The sequence below is a fragment of the Trichosurus vulpecula genome, chromosome 1 (genome assembly GCF_011100635.1).
Source record: "Trichosurus vulpecula isolate mTriVul1 chromosome 1, mTriVul1.pri, whole genome shotgun sequence".
NCBI lineage: Eukaryota > Metazoa > Chordata > Mammalia > Diprotodontia > Phalangeridae > Trichosurus > Trichosurus vulpecula.
The window spans coordinates 1,372,169-1,391,565 of record NC_050573.1 but is presented as its reverse complement, the minus strand read 5'-3'; the positions used below and the strand labels follow the sequence as shown (position 1 = coordinate 1,391,565).

At 55.0% G+C, this 19,397-nt stretch overlaps 1 protein-coding gene across 1 annotated transcript in view; it reads right to left on the bottom strand.

The window, feature by feature from the left end:
- CABIN1 (calcineurin binding protein 1) overlaps nucleotides 1-19,397 on the bottom strand; it is a 132,246-nt gene that overhangs the window by 81,145 nt on the left and 31,704 nt on the right. Inside the window, exons 12-23 of the mRNA XM_036736470.1 lie at nucleotides 19,107-19,324; nucleotides 13,515-13,593; nucleotides 10,804-10,991; nucleotides 8,683-8,835; nucleotides 7,513-7,707; nucleotides 6,407-6,643; nucleotides 4,000-4,162; nucleotides 2,884-2,999; nucleotides 2,062-2,223; nucleotides 1,767-1,973; nucleotides 1,419-1,564; nucleotides 1,006-1,267 (exon numbers count right to left, since the gene is read on the bottom strand). Coding sequence (XP_036592365.1) covers nucleotides 1,006-1,267; nucleotides 1,419-1,564; nucleotides 1,767-1,973; nucleotides 2,062-2,223; nucleotides 2,884-2,999; nucleotides 4,000-4,162; nucleotides 6,407-6,643; nucleotides 7,513-7,707; nucleotides 8,683-8,835; nucleotides 10,804-10,991; nucleotides 13,515-13,593; nucleotides 19,107-19,324 — 2,126 coding nt within the window. The remainder of the gene's footprint in view (nucleotides 1-1,005; nucleotides 1,268-1,418; nucleotides 1,565-1,766; nucleotides 1,974-2,061; nucleotides 2,224-2,883; nucleotides 3,000-3,999; nucleotides 4,163-6,406; nucleotides 6,644-7,512; nucleotides 7,708-8,682; nucleotides 8,836-10,803; nucleotides 10,992-13,514; nucleotides 13,594-19,106; nucleotides 19,325-19,397) is intronic.

Sequence of the window (19,397 nt, the reverse complement as noted above, 5' to 3'; positions counted from 1 at the left end):
ATAAAGGTTGATACCATAAGCAAGTGAGGGGAGCGATTTTTCTGTCAGACCTATGGATATAGAAAGAGTTACGACCAAACAAGAGATGTAGAAGGGATAATTTTGATTACGTTAAATAAAAAAGAGTTTGCCCAAACAAAAAACAATGTAGCCAAGATTAGAAGGAAAGCAGAAAAAAGGGAAAAAACATTTTCTAGCAAGTGTCTCGGATAAGTCTCATTTCTCAAACATATGGAGGAACAAGTCATTTTCCAATTGATAAATGATGAAAGGCCACAATGAACAGGCAGTTTTCAGAGGAAAAAATCAAAACTAACTCTAATCACATAAAAAATGCTCTAAATAATTATTGATTAGAGAAATGCAAATTAAAACAACTGTGAGGTGCCACTTCACATCTATTAGATTGGTTAAGATGACAGAAAAGGAAAACGACAAATGTTAGAGAAGATAGGGAAAAACTGGGATGCTAACGCACTGTCGGAGGAGTGGTGAAGTGATCCAAACATGCCCAGACCACGCATACATTCTGCCTCAACGATACCACTGCCTGCAGATGACAAAGTCAGCCCTGGCGTACAATGGGAAAACCAGCTTTAGGACAAGCATGGGAAACAGGAACTACGCTGAAAAAATGACCTGGGGGTCTGAGCGGACCACAGGCTTGGTATGAGCCATCAGAACGAGTGACCTAGACAGCTCACAGGAGCAGATCTCGGCAGCAAGAGCCCTTCTGTCCTCGCACCTCATGAGATCTCAGGACAATCGGGGGGACCGGTGCCCACTGGCAGGCTGGGAAAGACCCTTAAGTCCATGCCATAAAAGCACAGGTCACAGCAAGGCTGGAGGAGGAGGCCGTGTGGTGGTGATGATGATAAAGGGGAGGAAGGGGAGGAGGGTTGTACACAAAGAGCCTTACAAATGGGATCCCCCTGACCCCACCCCACAACAGGCGCACACTGAGGCAGCCTCTCCTGCCCACCGCCCCCCTGAGAAGGGGCCCACCTGCTGGACCACCTCGGTGGGCAACTCCGCCCTCCACTGCTTGAGCTGGCGAGAGGCGAAGGAGTGCAGCGCGTAGGACATGGTGCCGTACTCGATCCACAGCGACAGGTTGGAGGCGTCGATCTCCAGCGCGCGCCGGAAGCAGTTGAGCACAGGCGCCGAGTGCCGCCAGATGGGACCATCGCTCTTGAGCTCATTGGAGTTCAGCTTGTCCTGGATGCGACTGGCCCTGGCCAGAGCCATGCCGGCCCATGAGTCAAACCTGCAGGGCAGGGGGTTGGGGTGGGGAGCAGGAGACACGTGGGACTCAGAAGAGGGCCATGCCGGAGGTTCTGGGACTGGGAAAAGGGGTCCGAGAAGCCACCACCGGGAGAACAGCTGGAGCGAGGGCAGGAGCCGGGGTGGGCACGGACCTGGTGGGGCAGATGCAGATGTCGTGCATGTAGAACTTGATGGCCTTGGACTGCTCCTTGTTCTTGAAGTGGTAATCGGCAAGGAGGTAGTAGAGTTCGTTCACCGCGGGCGGTGAGTGGTCAGCGCCCTCTGGGAGCGATGGCACCTGCAGGCCCAAAGTATGAGGTTGGTCTCAGCGCCAGCACTGAGTTCCTGCTGCACTGAGGAGGGGGAGGAAGACAGAAGGAGTCGGGCAGCAGAGCCTGGCCTGGCCCAGCTCTCTAAGGCAGGGAGGGGGAGGGATACCTCAGGGAAGGTAGTGGGATCCATTCACTCCCCCCAGACAGTCCCCCTCCCACCCAGGGCACCTTGCTTAGGGTCCCCTCGATGTAGCCCGACACATCGTCCAGGCTGAGCGCAGGTTTCTCTGTGCGGGGGACGATGGTGGCCACCTTCTTCAGGAGATTGGCCAGGTCTGCGGACACCGTGCTCGTCTTGTAGCTGTCAAATTCTGGGAGGGTCTTGGGCTTGAAGTAGTCAAACATGAAGAGAGCATCCTCCCACACGAGCTCCACCTTGAGGGGACAGAGAGGGCACAGGGGGACGTGAGGACCAGGCCAGGCCCAGACCCCTCTGCTGGGGGCGGGAGGGCAGCCCCCCTACCTGCTGCACTGAGTGCTCGTCCAGGTAACGGGCCTTGCTCTTCTTGCTGGGAAAGCTGTAGAGACAATAGAAACACTGCTCCAGGGCTGTCTCCAGCTCCTCCTTGTAGGGATGCGTGTCCTCCGAGGCCGAGGCCGCCAGCTCCTTCTGCAGGACTCGCACCTAGGACAGGCATCAAGTCACCACCCTGCCCCTGCAGACCCAAGAGGGGCACGGGGAGCCCGGGGGCAGCACTCCTGAGCCCAAGTGTGGGTTCACACCCACTCCCACCTTCACAAGCACCGCACTGCAAACACCTAAGCACACACTCACATGCACATATGCCTGGTCATGCATATACACACACACGTATACATACATGCTCAGTCACACACGGACAGTCACATAAGCACACACACTCACACAGTCACACATTCACTCTCACACTTGCATTCACTCACACATGTGCACACACTCATGCTCACACACTCCTGCACAGTCACACTTGCATGCGCACAGATAGACTCCCATACTCAGTCACCCTTGCACACACCTTCACACACGGTCACCCTCACACACCCTCACACACTCACAGTCACCCACACAGCCTCACGCGCGTGCACACACAGTCACTCTCACACACACCCTCGCACACTCACACAGTCACCCACACAGCCTCACGTGCGCGCGCACACGGTCACCCTCACACACAGTCACCCACACACCCTCGCACACTCACACAGTCACCCACACACACACACACCTTCACACACGGTCACCCTCACACACACCCTCGCACACTCACACCCAGACAGCCAGACAAAGCTGTGTCCCCACACTCACATAGAAGCGCAACAGCGCTCCATTGGAGTTGCAGCACCAGGACCGCCTTCCCAAGTACTCATGGGCCGTGTTGAGGAACATGAGCGATGAAGGGAGCAGGGGGGTGTCTGGTCTCCCTGCAAGGAGGACAGGAATCAGAGTTGGCATGGAGGGAGACGCACCTGCTGCCCACTCTCCCTCTCACCACCTTAAATCAACAAAAAACACACTTTTGAAAATGAAGAAAATGGCAACAGTGAGAGGAGAACAAAGAAACCAAGCCCCCAAAGGAAACGCTAAAACCCCCAGCACCCGCCGGTCTGGCCCCCAGTGCTCGACCTGCAGTCAGTCAGTCAACATCTATGAAACACCTACTGCTCGCCAGACCCCACACTAGCACTGGGGACACAGGAGGAGGAACGAAGTGGGCCAGGCCCTCAAGGAGCAGCTCTGTACAGGGGGCGGAGACTGCAGCTGAGACTCAGAGCAAGCCCAGGAGGTCAGCAGTGGGAGCAGAGGAGGGACCAGAGCGGGGAGCAGCCACTGCCACAGGTGGAAGGACATGGCAGTCTGCACCCGGGCGAGCTTGGAGTCAGAGCCATGCTCGCTGAGGGACCATAGAGAAGTTCTTGCCCCCTGCCTGACTCGGCTTCCTCAGCCATCACACAGAGGTCATGATAGCACCTGCCTCCTCCTGGGTTGGTTCTGGGAACCGGAGGAGATCCTCTCTGTAACATGCTCAGCACAGGGCTGGGCACACTGTAGGCAATGAAGAAACACTGGCTCCCTTTCCTCGCCCTCACTAATACAAGCACCCGGACATTCATGGCAAGCCTCAAGGGCTGCTGACCAGGGACAAGCTGGCTGCCCTGTGAGGAGCCCAAAGAAACATCAGACGCAAGGGTGGGAAGGACAGTGGGCAGGGGGGCTCTGCCTGAACTGCTCTTCCTTAGAGAAAGCTCCCTGGGTACAGGGGATATGCTGGGAAAGCATTGTGTGGGGAAAGGCTCAGGGGAACTTGCCCACCCGCCTCCAGGGGGCCTGCAGCCTCCTTGCCTGCCCCCAGCCCTGTTCTCCACAGGCCGGAAGGACGGCAAGGGCACCCAGATAGAGCAGCAGCCCGAGCCAGGCCCTGACCTTCGCTGTCCTCGGGGCTCTGCAGCTGCTGCTGCTGCTGACAGCGGGTCCGGAAGCCCTCCTCCTCATGCTGGATGACCCGGTGCAGGATGACCCACGGCAGCACGGAGGCCACGTACGGCTCCTTGGCCTCTTCCTGGACAGACATGCTGCAGTCAATGACCTGCCAGGGCGGAAACCCAGGGACCGTGAGTGATGGCGCGGAGGAGCCCCCCGCCAACCTCCAGACTTGGCCTCCAGTCGTGCCCTCGTGACCCTGTTAGCAACGGCAGGAGAGCATGGGGATGACGCGGGGGCTCGGACGAGCCTCCTGGGCCATCAGAACGAGGAGTACCCTCGGCGGCAGAAGCTTGCCCCTCTGGCAGAGCTCGGCCCCTGCTCTGGGGTCTGCCCTCTGGGACCAACAAGGGGCAATCAATCAGTGAACCAACATTTCTTAAGTGCCTACTTTGTGCCAGACACCGGACCCTGCTTACTGCCTCCCCCACAACATTCCCCAGCCTGGATCTTCTTCAGCCCCAATCTTCCAAAGACATGGCTCTCTTTGCCATCCTGGCCACCCTCTGTCTTAAGTCACTGAGGCTTGAGATGAGGAGGACTCTTACCTCCTGCCCTTCTGAAAGAAGCTCAAGAGTCACATCCCCTGGAGACTCCTCTGGAGCTGGCAGCCCACTAAGACCCTCTGACTTTACTTCTTCCTTAAGCAAGTTTTTACTGACGTTCTCTGTTTCTTACGTCACCAGGGTATCCCCAGAATCCCTTCCCCCTCTTCCCAAGAGCCATCCGTGTGACAAATCATGTTTTTTAACAGAGGAGCAAACCAGCCCCAATGATCAATATGCCGAGGAAGGCCGCATGGAGTCCCTACGGGCCTCCCGCCTCTGCCACGGCATGTCTCTGTCTGAGGCCCACGTGGTTTTGTCACATTTGCTCTGCAGTTCCTGGTGCGCCGCTCCTCTCTCCATCTACACGTCTGTCCGTGTACACAGCGGAGCATCAATTCAGGGGGCTCTCCCCAGGCTTCTCTGCAGCCAGCCCATGCACCATTTCTGGGAGGCTGGCTCGCTTCAGCTCCAACAGTGCCTCAGTGGGCCTGTCTTGCCCATTTTGCTGTTGTTGCTCATCTGCAGGGGGGCAGAGACACCTCGGGGTGACTGTGATTGGCGTTTCTCTTCCTGTCGGTGATTTGGAGCATGTGAATACTCTGCAGCTGTTCTTCTGAGAATTGTTTGTTGCCACGTGACCGGGGGGGGGGGGGGGGGGGAGGGGCGGAGCCAAGATGGCGGCAGGAAAACAGGGACTTGCTTAAACTCTCCCCCAAATCCCTCCAAACACCTGTAAAAAAATGGCTCAAATTCTAGAGCTGCGGAACCCACGAAACAGCAGAGGGAAGCAGGGCTCCAGCCCAGGAGAGCCTGGATGATGGCTGGGAAGGGTCTATTGCCCAGTGCTGGGAGCGGAGCGCGGCCCAGCATGGACCAGACTGGGAGTGGGGCGGAGCAGGCCCGAGGGCCCTGAATCACTGAGCTGCAACAGTTACCGGACTTCTCAACCCACAAACGCCAAAGTGCAGGTTAGGCTGGAAAACTGCTGGATCAGGGTAAGAGAAGCGCACAGTCCGGCCTCACCCCCAGGGGCGGTGGAGGTGGTACGGCTGCTTCCAGAGCTCCAGTGTCAGCTGCTTCCCGAGTCCCTGGCCCACCCGGTGGGAGGAATCATGCGGTGGACCAGAGTGGGAGTGCTGAACCTGCTTTGCCCTGCTTGGATCTGGGTTGCAATCCTAGTTGGCAGTTCTTGGGGGAGGAGGAGCACTGCTGTGGCAGAGCTTGCAGCGACAGTGGAGGAGAGGTACCTCCGAAAACAGCAGCACTTGGACCCTAAAGCTTGGGACAAAGCACTCCCTCCTCTACAAGCAGTCATACCCTGACAAAAAGCTCAAGGGTCAAGTAGTTGGCTGGGAACATGGCCAGGCAGCATAAAAGGACTCAGACTCAGACTCAAACTTTAGAATCTTTTTTTGGTGACAAGATCAAAACATATGGCGAGAAGAAGTCAACAAAGTCAAAGAGCCTATGTCAAAAGCCTCCAAGAAAAACATGAACTGGTCTCAGGCCATGGAAGAGCTCAAAAAGGATTTGGAAAAGCAAGTTAGAGAAGTAGAGAAAAAATTGGGATGAGAAATGAGAATGATGCAAGAAAACCATGAAAAACAAGTCAACAACTTCCCACGGGACCATGTATCTACTGGAGATTCTCACAGGTGATGTGTCTCTGACATAACCAAACATCTCTCGCCTTGCACCCACCACGAGCAGGCCCAGGTGAGCTCAGGGTCCCTCTCTGATGCCCCAGATAGAGCTGGCCTCCACATGGTCCCCAACCCAGCTGAGCCCACTCTCGTTCCTACCTGGATGAGGTTGTTGGTAAGCCGGATGAGGCTGGGAGTGCGCAGGGTCTCATCCAGGATGCTGCTATCTGCAGAGAGGGCCTGCTCAATGCCCAGGAGGAGCTGAGTGACCGTGGCCACCCACTCTTCCTTGGCAGTGGCATCTGTCAGGTTCACCATCTGCTGGATGGCTTCATGGAGGGCGACTTCAGAGCACTCAAAGCAGCGCGTGTAATCCTTGAGTTTGAGAAGGGCATCCTGGAGAGAGGGGAGGCAGGATGCAGTCAGCTGGGACACAGTGGGCCCCCATGAGGCAGCCGCCAAGCTCTGGGCAGGAGACAGCAGCAGGCCTGCAGGCCTGGGCCTGCCCCGCTCTGCCCCTGGGTGTCCCTGCACCAGGGGCCACACCGTACCCCCTGCCCTGAACAAGGCAAGGGACAGATCCCCTCGAGTCCAGCAGATCAGGGAGCCCCCAGACCCTTGGTTCTAGTGGGAGTCTCTTCTAGAAAGGGCAGGCAGGGCCTCGAAGGCTCCCAGACAAGGACCTTTCACATCAGACTGCTACACAACACTTCTCACATACAGAAGTGATGAGCAAGAGATACCCTGAAGAATGAGAGTTCAGCCCCAGCCAGGCAGAAGCCGCTTTACAGAAGGCCAGAGGGCCTCCATGGGGGCCCAGGAGGATGCTGCCTCTGATGGGGGTGAGCCAGGCACATCCTGTGGGCAGGCAATCATGTCCCCTTAAGATGGAGCAGGGCGAGCAGAGGCTGCAAGACCTGTGACCTTCCCAGGCAGGGGGCACAATCTGACCTGTCTGCCAGCACTTGTCCTGGGGGAGTGTAAGCTCTTGCAGAAAACAACCTTCTATTCTCTGAGTGGAGGTCCCCCCAGGCTGCCCTCCTCCCCTCTCTCTAGGCTCCCCCTTGGTGATCTCTGGGTGGGGGCCCTCCCTGGGCCCTATCCTGGCCCTTCTTCTGTACATACACACACGCATGTGCACACACTAGCAGGGACTTCACCAAGCAGGCCAACAGGTCACACAACGGGTCAGACTGAGTGTCTGAGGCAGGACCTAAGTCGAGTGTGGCACTGGCCACATAAGAGAGCCAGGCCACAAGACTCGCCTGCAGCAGGAGCAGCTGGGCGGGACGCTCTGGGATGGAGGTGACAAACTCCAGGTGCTTGGCACGGTCGTAGCCACTGAGGCACAAGGTGGGCCGCAGCAGGTGGGCCACAGCCTGGTAGTCGCCTGCCTCGTAGAGCCGCTGCAGCTCCTCCAAGGACTGGCACCGCTCCAGGGACTTCAGGTTCTTATCTATCTGAAAAGGCCACAAGCCAAGGGCAGGGTCGGGGGGTTGGCCCCTGCCCAGAGAGCCCAGCCCTCACCTTGATGGGTGTCCAGGCCAGAGGCCGCAGCAACCAGGAGCACTGAATGACCAAAGCAGGGGGGAACCTTCCACAGGAAGAAGAGAGCAGGTGGAGGGGGCAGCCTTGGCCAGAAGGAATGGGAAGGGGGCACAGGGAGCTCTGGCAGCACAATGTCATGGGGGGAAGGGTGAGGCCCAGCAGGGCGTGAGCCTGAAATGAGAAGGGACCTGTGTGGCCCTGAGCTGGTTCTCCTAGGAGAAAGGAGGAGAGTGAGCAGAGAAGTGAGGCTGAAAAACAGGGTCTGAGGGGGGCAGGGACCAGAGGGGGGACTTGAGAGTTCACAAACTTGGAGGTTTATGGGTGATGCAGAGATTAAGGTACGACCATCTCTGTGTGTGGCTGAGTGGGGTGGGCTGAGGAACCATGAGGTGAGTGTGTTGGAGGGGCATCCACATGGGGCCTGAAGTGCCCTAGCATGAGGGCAGGAGGTGGGGAGGGAAGGGGAGGAGAGGACAGAATGAGGAGATGGGAGGGGAGGGAAGGGGAGGGGAGGACAGACAAATTGGGAGCCAGGCTCAGAGGGGAGGGTCCTGGGGTGTCCTAGAGGTCAGCAGACAGCGGCTACCAGGCTCTGGAGCAGCTGGTCCAGGTGGGCCCAGTGACCTCCAAGGAGGACAGGTGGCTGAGGGAGGGTGGGGTGGGGGCCTGGGAGGGACAAAGGGGAGCAAGGCCCAGCGAAGGTGCAGCCGGGGCAGGAGAACACAGAGAGAGCAGGAGTGGGCCAGGCTACAGGTGAAGGCTGGCTGGCTCCCTGTGGGGCTGGGGGCAGGCTCAGGCAGGATGCTAGGGAGCCCCCCACCCACTGTGGATGGAGGGCCCTGGCCACCGGGCTCCGCCCTGAGACACACTGCCAACGCCCCACTCACCTCCTCCAGGGAAACCACAGAATCCAGGTGCAGGTTGGGCAGCCTGATGAGGAGGCTCCTTGGCTCTTGGCTGCTGCCGGCCTGGACAGCGGTCGCGCTCTGGAGGAGCTCTGTGCAGATGTCATAGTTCTCCAGGGCCTGGTCCATATCTCCCTGACAATGAGGCCGAATGGCGACATTAGCACCCGCACCCCGCCCCTCGGTGCTCAGCCCTCTCCTGGCACCCAGGAAGCAACTGAACCCCAATGCGTCCAGAATGGAAGTGGCTATCCCACCCCCTCACCATCAAGGGCCTCAGGCTCCCACCCTTGCCATCACCCCCCCAGATCCATTTCCCCGATTCACCTCGGCTGCATCTCCCAATAGGACTGTCTCGATAGCCCCCAGGGGTCTGCTGCTTTGATTTCTCCCCCTCCAGTCCATCCTCCAAAGTGATCCCCCTAAGCAGATCTGACCAAGCCACTCCTCACCCAACAACCTCCACTGGCTCCCATAAGCAAACATTAAATGTTCTGTCGGGCCTTCAAGGCCCTTCCTAACCCAGCCTGCCATCCCCACCCCCAGCCCATGGACCCTGCCACCCCTCCCTCTCTGGCCATGCCCCTAGCCTAGACCACCTGGGCTGCCTGGAAGGACCAGCTCCAATCCCCCCTCCTCTGGGAAGCCCACCTGCCCGCTCGGGAGGCCATGGCCTTCCCTCTATGCATTATCTCCTGGAGGGCAGGCACCCCCAGTGACCAGCCCAGGGCTCCACACACAGCAGGCACCTAATCGATGCTGCTAACTGACTTCTCCACACCGTTCACTATAAGCACTCCTGGCCTTCTCCCACCATTTTCTTGTCAGTTTGAATCCTGCTTCATAAACATTTGTTGACTGACTGTGTGTGTGTGTGCTGTTATCAATGCCCTCAGCTCAACTCCAGGAGGAGGAGGGGGAGGGGGAGGAGGGGAAAGAGGAAGGGGAGAAGAGGAGGGGGAGGGGAGGAAGGAAAAGAGTAGGGGGGGAAAGGGAAAGAGGAAGGGGAGAAGAGGAGGGGGAGGGGAGGAAGGAAAAGAGTAGGAGGGGAAAGGGAAAGAGGAAGGGGAGAAGAGGAGGGGGAGGGGAGGAAGGAAAAGAGTAGGAGGAGGAGGGGAAAGAGGAAGGGGAGAAAAGGAGGGGGAGGGGAGGAAGGAAAAGAGTAGGAGGGGAAAGGGAAAGAGGAAGGGGAGAAGAGGAGGGGGAGGGGAGGAAGGAAAAGAGTAGGGGGGGAAAGGGAAAGAGGAAGGGGAGAAAAGGAGGGGGAGGGGAGGAAGGAAAAGAGTAGGGGGGGAAAGGGAAAGAGGAAGGGGAGAAGAGGAGGGGGAGGGGAGGAAGGAAAAGAGTAGGAGGAGGAGGGGAAAGAGGAAGGGGAGAAAAGGAGGGGGAGGGGAGGAAGGAAAAGAGTAGGGGGGGAAAGGGAAAGAGGAAGGGGAGAAGAGGAGGGGGAGGGGAGGAAGGAAAAGAGTAGGAGGAGGAGGGGAAAGAGGAGGGGGAGGAAGAAAAGGAGGAGGGGAAAGAGGAGGGGGAGGAAGAAAAGGAGGAGGGGGAGGGGGAAGGGGAGGAAGGACAAGAGGAACAGAGAGGAGGGGGAGGAAAAAGAGGAAGAGGGGGAGGGGGGAAGGGGAGGAGGGGGAGAGGAGAGAAGAAAAAAAGAGAGGGAGGAGGGGGCTACCATTGCCAGCCTTTGACAGATGGGGAACCCGAGGAAGACAGGGTCACAGGCCTAGGAAAGGGGTCTGAGGCAGAATTTAAACTCCATGTCCTGCCTAGGAGGAAAATGTAAAAACCAGGCAGGAGGTTTGGGGCCCATCTCAGACCTCCAGAGCACCTCCTCCCCCATCTCGGTCCTCCAGAGCACCATCTCCCGAGCACTTCCCCACCCCCCCATCTCAGCCCTCCCAAGCACCACCCCTAGGCCCATCTCCCAAGCACCACCCCCAGATACACCCTCCCATTCCCCAAGGGCCCGATGCTAACCCCCCAGACTCCCGGAGGGGCCTTCCCACCCCCCATCTCAACATGAGCAGGTAACTCTCTGGTTGTTTGTCCTAAGCAGGTGCCCAGAATCTTCTTGAATCCCTCCAAGGCCAGGGTGCTCACCTGCAGGGCCAGAAAGCGAGCCTTCAGCCAGTACACCCTGACGATGAATTCCAAGCAGCCTTCCTCAAAGAGGTCCCGCTGGGAGGAGGCAAATGACAGCTGCAGAAGGTCTCCCAGGAAGTGAGGCCCCGGGAAGTCGGGTCCAAAGCGGCCGTTCACCACCCCGGCTGGGCAATGCCGGGGAGACACTGAAATGAATTGATGAAGGAATATGGATTAAGTGCCTACTGTGCGCCAGGCCCCTGCCCTCAGGGAGCTCCTGGTCTAATAAGGGAGACCACAAGCCAACAAGCCCATACATAGTCAGCTCAAGTGGAGAGAGAATCACCAAAGAGAAGGCCCTGCAATCAGGAGGGATCTGACGGCTTCCTGGAGGAGGGGGCATGGCCACAGATAGAGGGGCTTCTAGGTGGGACAGCCTGGAGAGGAGGGTGGGGGGGAATCAGGTGTAAGAAGACTGGGAAGGGAGGAGGCGGCTGGGTGTCCAGAGGCTTTGAAGGCCAAACTGAGCACCTTGTATCTGACCCTGGAGGCCACAGGGAGCCCCCGAGCTCACTGAGCAGGGGGTGACACGGTCAGATCTGACCTTAGGGAGGTCCCTTTGGTGGCTGGATGGAGGGTGGGACCAAGTGAGGGTATCTGGAGGAGGCCTGGCCACGTTTGCTGGCCTGCAAGGGGAGCCAGGAGAGATCAGAGCTGGAAGCCTGCCTTGCTGGGACCCTGTCTACTTTAGGTCCCCCATCTGTCCAAGGGGGCAAAGGGTAGCCCCCTCCTCCTCCCCTCAGGAAATCAAAGGTGGGGGGCGATCTGCTGGAGGAGACAGCACAGAAGGGGATCAACTGAGCGGGAAGTGGGTTTGCCTTGGTCAGGAGTGAGGGCCCCTCACCATGGGAGCAGACATTGGCACTTGAGTGATGGGAGATGGCGGGGGGAGCTCACAGCGAATGGCCCCCATTTTTTTGTGAAATAGGAGGCAGGGTCTCCGCTGAGGGGGAGACATTGGAGGCCTGAGGGGGGCCGAGGAGGTTTGGCAGACCCAAAGGGAGCTGATGCGGAAGACGGAACAAGGGGGGGGGCACCCAGCAGGGGAGCGGGGGCACCCAGCAGGGCAACAGGAGGGTCCCCAGCAGGGCAGCAGGAGGGGCCAGGGGGCCAGAGGGGGAGAGTGAGGGCAATGGGAGGGCCAGACAGGGCAGCAGGGGGCAGAAGGAGTGGATGGTGGAAGTGAACTGAGGTGCTAAGGTTCAGTCAGAAACAGTGGGGGAAGGGACAAGAGCCAATTCATTCACCTGCTCAGGCCCATGCCCCGGGTCAGTGTGCACAGGCCAGGAGGAAGACAATGCCCACCCATTTATGTGTCTGTCTCCAGCAGCCAGCCATGCGCCTATCACAGTCATGCCCTTTTGCCTCCGTTACAAATGGGAAGATTTCAGGTGATTCCGAGGGAACCCCACCTGTGACCATGCAAGGGCCCTCCCAGGCCCCCCAACATGGGTTAGCCAGACACCTGTGGGAGCTGGCGCGCTCGCCCTAGGACTCTCTCTGTGTCTCTCCCCTCCCAGCAGCTCGGAGTTTGCTGACTGGCCTGAGTGAGCCTCTCACCCTTCCAAAGGTCACGGGGCCTCCGGGGGACATGCTGTTCTGGATGTGAGTCTCACCAATAGGGAGGATCTTGTCCCTAGGCACAAGTGTGGGGAACCCCGGGAGGAAGGAACTTCTCCCTCCCAGGTCACAGATTTCTGTGGGTTCAGGAGAGTGGGGAAGGCTCCCAAGCCATGCAGTGATTCATGGGAGATCAGCCCAGGAAGGAGACACCAAGAGGACCAAGGAAACAATTCCAACAGGAAAGAAAGGTGGAGTTTGTTTCAAGAGACAGATGTGGCCACACAGGAAACTCCCCAACCAACCTACATTTTTTAGGGCAAAAGAGAAACCAGCTGGACAGCTTATAGAAGGTAGCAAGCAGCACAGACAAGGGCCAGGAGCTCTGAGGAGAGAAGCCTCAGACTGGGGGGGGGGGGGGGAGGTCACGATATCTGGGCTGCCGTGTAAAGGAGGGAACAGTCATGTTCTGTGTGGCTCCAGGGGGCAGACCCAGGAGCTGCAGTGGAGCTGTCCCAGTGAGGCCCAGGCCACCTGAAGAGGCGGTGGGTGGCCCCTCCACAGAAGCCTTCAAGCACATGTCAGGATGCTACTTCAAGGGTCCCTGCTATGTATGGGTGTGAGCAGAAGGCGCTGAAGCCCCCAGTCAATGCCAATCCCTGACCAGCTAGGACACAGAGGCAGCCTCTGCAGACTGGCACACAAGGCCATGACCTCAGGACATGAGCCAGCTGTTGGAAAAAATGCCCTAAAAGTGGCAAGGGATGGTCAGTGTTGGCAGGGCTGGAGCCACAAGCTGACCACGACCCACCTGAATAGCTCGCCATGCTAGCGGTCACTGGCCATCCTCCGGCTGGGCACAAACCCCAAGGACAGCCCCCGTGGGGCCTCCAAAATGATGGCGCCACTAACAAGATAGAGGCAGCCTGGAGCTCTGCCTCTGGCAATGAGCAGGCCCGGGGAATACACTGATGCCCTCTAGGTATTCAGTCCTGTGGGCCACCAAGCCCACCCACCCCACAAGGGCCCAAGTTCAGACAGACAGGGCCCCCCTCCCAGCAGGAGGAAGAAGGGGAGAGAAGGAGGGTCTGAGGGGGAGGGCTGCCTACCTGCACAGCTTTTGCCTTTGGCCAGAAGCCACTGGTCCAGCTGGAGCTCCATGCATGACAGGCCCATGAGCATCATGTCCTGGGGGAAAAAGCACAGTGAGGCCTGGTAGGCAGCACACAGAGCAAGGGATAAGACTAGCCCCCTGGGCAGAGGAGGAGGCCACAGACGGCTAGATGAAGGATGGAGGGATGGATAGAGAGGACAGATGGAGAGATGGAGGAATGAGGGATGGACAGATGGAGGGAAGGAGGGACAGAGGGACAGATGGAAAGATAGAGAGAGACAAGGATGGATGGAAAGATGGAGGAATGGGGGGATGGACAGAGGGATTAAAGGAGGAAGAGAGGGATGGATGGAGAGATGGAGAGATAAGGACGGATGAAGGAATTGGGGATGGACAGATGGAGGGAGAGATGGAGACAAGGATGGATGGAGAGATAGAGGAATGGGGAGATGGACAGATGGATGGAGGGAGGAAAGGACAGAGAGAGAGATGGAGAGAGACAAGGACAGATGGAGAGATGGAGGAATGGGGGGAATGGACAGATGATGGAGGAATGGGGGGGGATGGACAGATGGATGGGGGGAGGGACGGAGGGAAAGATGGTGAGAGACAAGGACGGATGAAGGCATGGGGGGATAGACAGATGGAGGGACAGATGTGGAGGGGGCTTCTGCCTCTGCTCGGCCCAGCCCCACCCCCCACCCCAGGGCCTCTCGTTACTTCATCTAGCCTACGTGGTTGTTCTCTTTGTGTTTCTGAATGTGCCCCATCCCTGCCAAGTGGCCAAGCCCTCCCTGCTCCTGACAGCATGTGCCACGGCCTAGGCTCCATGAGGCCCTTGTCTGGAAGGGCAGGCCCTGCTCCTCATGGATCCCCCTTTCAATGCCCAATCACGCCTCCTCACATCCCTTCCTGCCTTGGCTCCATGTGGGCTTGACCAAGTGCCCGCTTAACCACCCCCATAGCTCCCTACTGCCTCCCTCTATGTGGCTGCCCCTCCTACCCAGCCAGGTAGCTCCCTGCTCTTCGCACTCACCCGTGCACACACACACACGCACACTCCCAGAGACCCACATTCACACACAGACACACAGGCTCTTACACACACATTTATGCACACACACAATACAATTACACACAGTCACACTCATACACAAATCTGCACAGAATTACACACTCAGCCACACTCACACAGATGTACACATTCATCCACACACATTTACACTCATACACACACACTTGCACACTCACACTCATGCTCACAACACTCCAGCTCCTATCTCTGTCCCTTGCACTGACTGCCACCCAAGCCAGGAGCATATCCCTTCCGCCTCTCCCTGTAAGACGCAGCAGCTCAGGCTCCAGCCTCCCACATCCTGAACGCCTCTCTTTATGTCAGAGCACCTACAGGGCTAGCGCTCCTCACTGTCTCCCCATTAGTGCCTTCTGAGAAGGGAAGGTTTCAGTCTCTATATTTGTAGAACAGAGTCGGTGCTTAATAAATTCTGGTGGACAGATCCTTTTGTGTACAAATATTCCTCTCTCTTTAAGATGCAGCTCAGGAATTCCCTCAGGTATCCACGTGGTGAGAAGCAGGAGACCAGGAAGAAGGAGATGCGGCAGCTAAGAGGGGAGGGGAAGGGACTGCCCAACAATCGTTACAAACTCATCTGGAAGAACAAAGGGTCAAGAACATCAAGGGATCTGTGGGAAAGCTGTGAAGGTGGCCTCACTGCGCCAGCTCAAAACAATGCAGGACTGGCCAAGAAACAGAGGGGTGGATCAGTGGGACAGACATGGAAGTAAGGACTGGGTTTTAATATCTAGTGTTTGAGAAACTCAAAGATCTAAGCTGTTGGGACGAGAAATCACCATTTGACAAAAACTGCTGAGAAAACTGGAAAGCAACTTGGCAAAAACTAGGTATAGACCAACATCTAACACCATATATGAAGATCAGATCAAAATGGGTATATGATTTAGACATAAAGGGCAATACCATAAGCAAATGAGGGAAGCAGGAGAGAAATTACCAGTCATATCTATGAACAAGAAAAGAGGTCATAACCAAACAAGAGATAGAAAGGGCCACAGGAGGTAAGATGGACAATTTTAATTTAATTAAATCATACAAACAAAATCATTGCAGATCAAAATTAGAAAAGCAAGAAGCTAGGGCAGAAATCCTGGCAGTAAATTTCTCTGGAAAAGGCCTCATTTGTCAAATATGTAGGAACTGAGTCAAATTTATAAGAATAAAAGCCATTTCCCAATTAATAAATAGTCAAAGGATATGAAGAGGTAATTTCTAGGGGATGAAATCCAAGCAATTAATAGTCAAATTTGAAAATGCACTAAATCACTACTGACTATGGAAAAAATAAATCAAAATAACTCCAAGGTAGCACCTCATAATTGAATAACATGACAGAAAAGGAAAATGACAAATGCTGGAGGGAATGTGGAAAAATAAGTACAATGATGCTCTGCTGTGGAGTTGTGAACTGATCCATCCATTCTGGAGAGCAATTTGGAAGAACTATGCCCAAAGGGCTACAAAATCATGCATACCCCGTGACCCAGCAAGACCACTACTTGGTCTGTATCCCAAAGAGATCAAAGAAAAAGGAAAAGAACCTTCACGTACAAAACTATTTGTAGCCGCTCTTTGTGGTGGCAAAGAATTAGAAATTGAGGGGATCATTAATTGGGGGGTGGCTGAACAAGCGGTACATGATTGTGATGGAATTCTATTATGCTATAAGAAAGGACAAGCAGGATGCTTTAGGAAAGCTGGGAAGACTTATATGAACTGACGCAGAGTGAAGGGAGCAGAACCAGACGTCATACACAGTAACACAATGATCAGCTGTGAAAGACTGATCAAAACAGTGATCCGAGACAATTCCTAAGAACTCATGATGAAAAATGCTCACCACTTCCAGAGAGAGCGCCGATGAAATCTGAGTGCAGACTGAAACAGATTTTCCTCTGTTTCCTTCTTTTACTCACCTTTTTTGAGAAACACGGATAACGCAGAAATTTGTTTTGCATGACTACACATATTTTGTGATGGGTTTTGTTTTTCTAGCCTTCTTAATAGTTGGGGGAGAGAAAGGGAGAGGATTTGGAACTAAAAATAAAATAAAATTGCTTTTTTTTAAAAGGATAAACTGCTCATTTCCAAAAGCAACTGATTCAAAATTATGAGAGAGCTAATGGCCAACTAATAATTGGGTCAACAAGCAGTTCTCAAAAAGAAGACCCCCCCAGGCTATCTATAACTACATGAAAAAAATGCTCCAGAACAATAATAATGGAAGACATTTAAACTAAAGTAATTCCAGATTTGTACCTCACACCCATCAGAATGGCAGAGAAGATGAAAAAAACAGAAATGCTGACAGTCAGAGGAGTCATGAGGGAGAACCCGAGGAACAAACTCCCTAAAATAAGAATGGATCAGACAGCAGCCAACGACTCCGTGAGACGAGAAGAAGCACAAAAACAGAGTCAAGGCTCAAAAAACAGAAGAAGAGGTGAGGTGCACCCTCACAAAGATGGCTGTCCTGGAAACAAGGCCCAAGGGGGAATTTCAGTTTCCCTGGATAACCTGAAAGCTACAACCAAAAACAAAAAAAGCCCAGGCATCGTATCTTAAAAAATCCAAAGAGAAAATGCCCAGGCCAAGAGGAAACATAATCCACTGGACACCCTGAAGGAAACCCCAAAATAAAAACTGCCCAGAAACATTCTAGTCTTTCAGACCCAGAGCTTCCAGGTCAAAGAGAAAGGACCACCAGGCAGGAGACACAAAGGAAAATTCGACTCCTGAGGCATCACGGTCAGGTTCATATAGGATTTGGTAGCCACCACCATGCAGAAGCAGAGCTTGGAATATACTCTTCCAGAAGGCAAAGGCTATGATAACTAACCTAGCAAAACTGAGTGTAACCCTACAAGGGGAAAATGGATTCCAAGCATTCCTAATGATGAGACCATGGCTTATCTCAACACCTGGGTTTGACCTTCAAATGTCCTAAAGAGATGTCAAGAGAAACATGAAAAGGTAAACTTGAATGAGCAGTAATAGAGATCTAAAGAGGGATAAAGCGCCATCATCATCAGGGCGCGCAGAGGGAGCTCTCCACCTCCACACGAAAGGCCTAGGAGTGGGTCTGTTATGTCCTGAGAATCTTAAACAAAGAACGGAAGTAGAGGAGAAGAGGAGGAAAACATTTGGGGGTAGGGGAGAAGGCTAATCAGGATGCACAAGTGGACGTCCATACAAACAATGAGGACAAGTGGTGAGGCAGTGGCTAACAGCAGAACCTCCCTCTCATCTGAACTGGTCAAAGGACGAAGAAGAAGCGCATACACAGGGGTAGTACAGAAAAACATTTCGGGCAATGGAGAAACAGCAAGAAAAGGGCAGAAGGGAGAGTTCGAGGGAAGAGGGTTAAGGGCGGGATGAGTCCTGAGCAAACAAACTCTACCTCAGGGTGTACAGAAATACTGAGTTCCATGTGCGGTGGCCCAGGAGGGAAAGCCAAGCAGTGCCCCTCCTTGGGAGATGCTGAGCAAGTTAGGGTCAGTAAGGGCTTAGTTTTCCTTCTCAATTTGGGGGGGGATGGCAGAAGGGTGAGAAAGTTGATTTCTGCTGATTGAAAAAATTAAATTAAAAAGAATGAAATGAACAGACCCAGTGACACATCTTACGTGGTAATGACCACCCCATCAAGGTCAACAAGTGAGGAGCTAAAGATCTCCAATAAGCACAACAGCCACCCGAGGGGCCAGGCCTGACAGAGACAAGCTCTCCTCCCCCTTCTCCCTCCCACAAACCGAAAAACAGGGATGGCATTGGGGTGCAGAGTGAGATGCACCGCTGGCATCTGTTCTGTTCGACTACGTGCATCTGCTACAAAGCACTTGCTTTGTTTTATTTTAGCTTCAATTTTCAATGGGGTAGGAGACAGGAAGGAGAAAAATAGATTTGTTGTTTTAATTTTTTTATTTTAAAAGAGCAGAGAAGATTTCAAAAAGAAAAAAGCAAAATGTAAAGGCTAAGACAAAAATTAGAGAAGAGAAGCCCCAGGAGTAGGGCCATTTGGGGGCAGTTAGGTGGCGCAGTGAGTACAGCACCAGCCCTGGAGTCAGGAGGACCTCAGTTCAAATTTGACCCCAGACACCTGACACACTTACTAGCTGTGTGACCTTGGGCAAGTCACTTAACCCCAACTGCTCTGTCTTCCCCCTCCAAAAAGAAAGATTTGGGCCATTTCAGTCAAGCATAGGAGGCAGCAGGTATAAAGCGAAGGGAGGCTTGGGAAGGCCACCGCATCTGGGAGTGGAGTAGGGAGACGGCAGCCTGGCAGAGCCAGCATGGGGAAGAGGCCTGAGTGTGCCTACAGGTGTCAGGTAAATAGAGGGAGGGAGGGGACAGAGAAGGGGAGAAAGGGACAGACGGAGGAGAAAGAGAGAGACAGGCCTTGAGCTCCCAGAGGAGACGACAAGACAGAAGATCAGGGTGCAGGTAGCAAAGGGAGGAAAGGCCCTGACCCTGGCTGCCCGATGGTGCCCATACCTTGATGTGCCGGTCACTGCAGTCACGGAGCAAGGGGTTGGGCAGGCCACTGCTGTGCTTTCGCCAGCTGCTGTAGATGCTGAGAACCACCTGACCCAAGCCTGGGGGCCACTTCACTAGGAACTGCAGACTCATCACTTTCAGGTACCTCATCATCAGCTCCAGGAGGCCACCATTGTTCATGTTGTCCAGAAAAAACTTATGCACGTCCTGCTGCTCTGAAGAGAAAGCCATTCCCCTCTAATGTCAGAGGAATCTCTCAGCTGGAGTCCCCATAAGGCCAGCCAAGTC